A 1,921-nucleotide genomic window follows, 5' to 3' on the forward strand; every position below is an offset into this window, starting at 1 on the left:
AGTCAAACATAACTTTCAATGGAAAAATTTATGCAAATAACGAGCTGGGATTTGAGGTCAAGCTCACTTGTGGCGTCTATGAAATTACAAATTATTCCCTCTATACAAAACCTTTGCCCTAAAAATGTATTAGACAAAGATTTATATTCACAAAAAAATTAAAAAAAACTAAGAAGTAACGCTTTATTGCCGGATGATATTGATTTGTCTCGAAAAAAAATACTTTATTTAAAAAAACATTTTTATAGATCTTAACCTCAACAATCAGGTTTATTTCAAATTGGTGATTGATCGATTCGGTTGGTTAAGTTTTGATAATTCACTCATTATCGTGATCTGTCATTAAAATGGGATATTAAAGTGGTTTGTCGCAAATAAGTCATGAAATAACAAAACCGTTTTAAGCTTTAGTTAGCAAAATGATTCGACGTGAGCACCTCTTCTTTTTATTGTCACTTTTTGTGTGGATTTCTTTCGCCGATAGACAGGCAAAGAAGGTTTGCTTTTCTTAAAAATAATAAGTTCATTTCAGATTTTATAAATAATCTTCATTATCAGGAAGTAATATTCAACACCATAGAATGCATGATTCGAAGTAAAATCTTATCGAAATTAAATTGTCGACTGGAAACGCGTATGGCATTAAGCGTAGCTGCGACCGTTAATCATATTAAAGCAGTTGATAAATTAGAAGCAGTTTTCGATGCGAAGCTCATTCCCAATGGACAAAAACCTATTCCGATTAAAAACATCAAAGTGGATTATTGTCACCTGAAAAAGTACATTACAAATCGGTCCGTGATGGCAACGTACTACAAGGCATTTCGGAGGGCAGCAGTTAATTTTCCCAACAAGTGTCCCTTTCTCAAAGTAAGTGGTGAGTTCATTTCAAAAGTACTCTTTTAAACTGACTCTTTTAAACTAGAACACAACTTACTTACTAAAGCGACTGCATTTTGAGTGGCAAGAAACTCCGCAATATCTACCAGAGTCGAACATTACTCTTAGTGGAAAGATTTATGCAAATAACGAGCTAGGATTTGAGGTCAAACTCACCGGAGGCTTCTATGAAATTAAAAATTATTCACTATATACGCAGCCCCTACCTTAAAAAATTATCAGATAAAAAAGTATGTATACTTACAATAAAAAAACTAAAATTTTTTATTGCTAACAAAAAACATTTTGGTACATTGTTATCTGTACAACAGTGCTTATTTCAAATTGGTGATTGATCGATTCAGTTGGTTAAGTTTTAATAATTTACTCACTATCCGATCTGTCATTGAAATGGGTTATAAAGTAGTTCATGAAATAATTCAGCCGTTTTATGCTTTAGTTAGCAATATGAGTCGACGTGATCACCTCTTCTTTTTACCTGCCCTATTTGTGTGGATTTTTATCGCCAACGGGGAAGTTAAGAAGGTTTGCTCCTCTTAAGTTTTTATACTGCAAACCTTTTAAGTTGCTTAATTTTTAAATAAAACATTTCTTAAATAATCTTCATTATCAGGAAGTAATATTCAACTCCATAGAATGTACGATTCGGAGTAAAATTTTCTCGAAATTCGATTGTCGACTGGAAACGCGAATGGCATTGAGCGTTTCTGTGACCATTAACCAACAGAGATCAGTTGAAAAATTAGAAGCAGTTTTTGATTTAAAGCTCTCGAACAATCGACAGAAAAAGCCTGTTCAGATTAAGAACGTCAAAGTGGACTTTTGTCATTTTAAAAAGTTCTTTGAAAAACCGTCCATAATGGCAATGTACTACAAGGCATTTCAGAGGGCAGCAATAGATTTTCCCGACAAGTGTCCCTTTCTTAAAGTAAGTGCTGAATTAAAATTTAAACGTACAAATTTCTGATTCTTTTGTTCTAGAGCACAACCTACTCAATTAAGCGGCTGCATTTCGAGTGGA

General features: G+C 33.3%; 1 protein-coding gene across 1 annotated transcript; it reads left to right on the plus strand.

Annotated features, from left to right (window-relative positions):
• The first annotated feature begins 419 nt into the window (after positions 1–419).
• LOC122320136 lies at positions 420–1,111 on the plus strand. Its single transcript, XM_043208382.1, has 3 exons — positions 420–497; positions 559–870; positions 926–1,111. Exons 1-3 carry the CDS (start codon positions 420–422, stop codon positions 1,109–1,111), a joined length of 576 nt encoding a protein of 191 aa, XP_043064317.1.
• Positions 1,112–1,921: the final 810 nt, after the last annotated feature.

The sequence above is a fragment of the Drosophila ficusphila genome, unplaced genomic scaffold (genome assembly GCF_018152265.1).
Source record: "Drosophila ficusphila isolate 14025-0441.05 unplaced genomic scaffold, ASM1815226v1 contig_414, whole genome shotgun sequence".
Taxonomy (NCBI): domain Eukaryota; kingdom Metazoa; phylum Arthropoda; class Insecta; order Diptera; family Drosophilidae; genus Drosophila; species Drosophila ficusphila.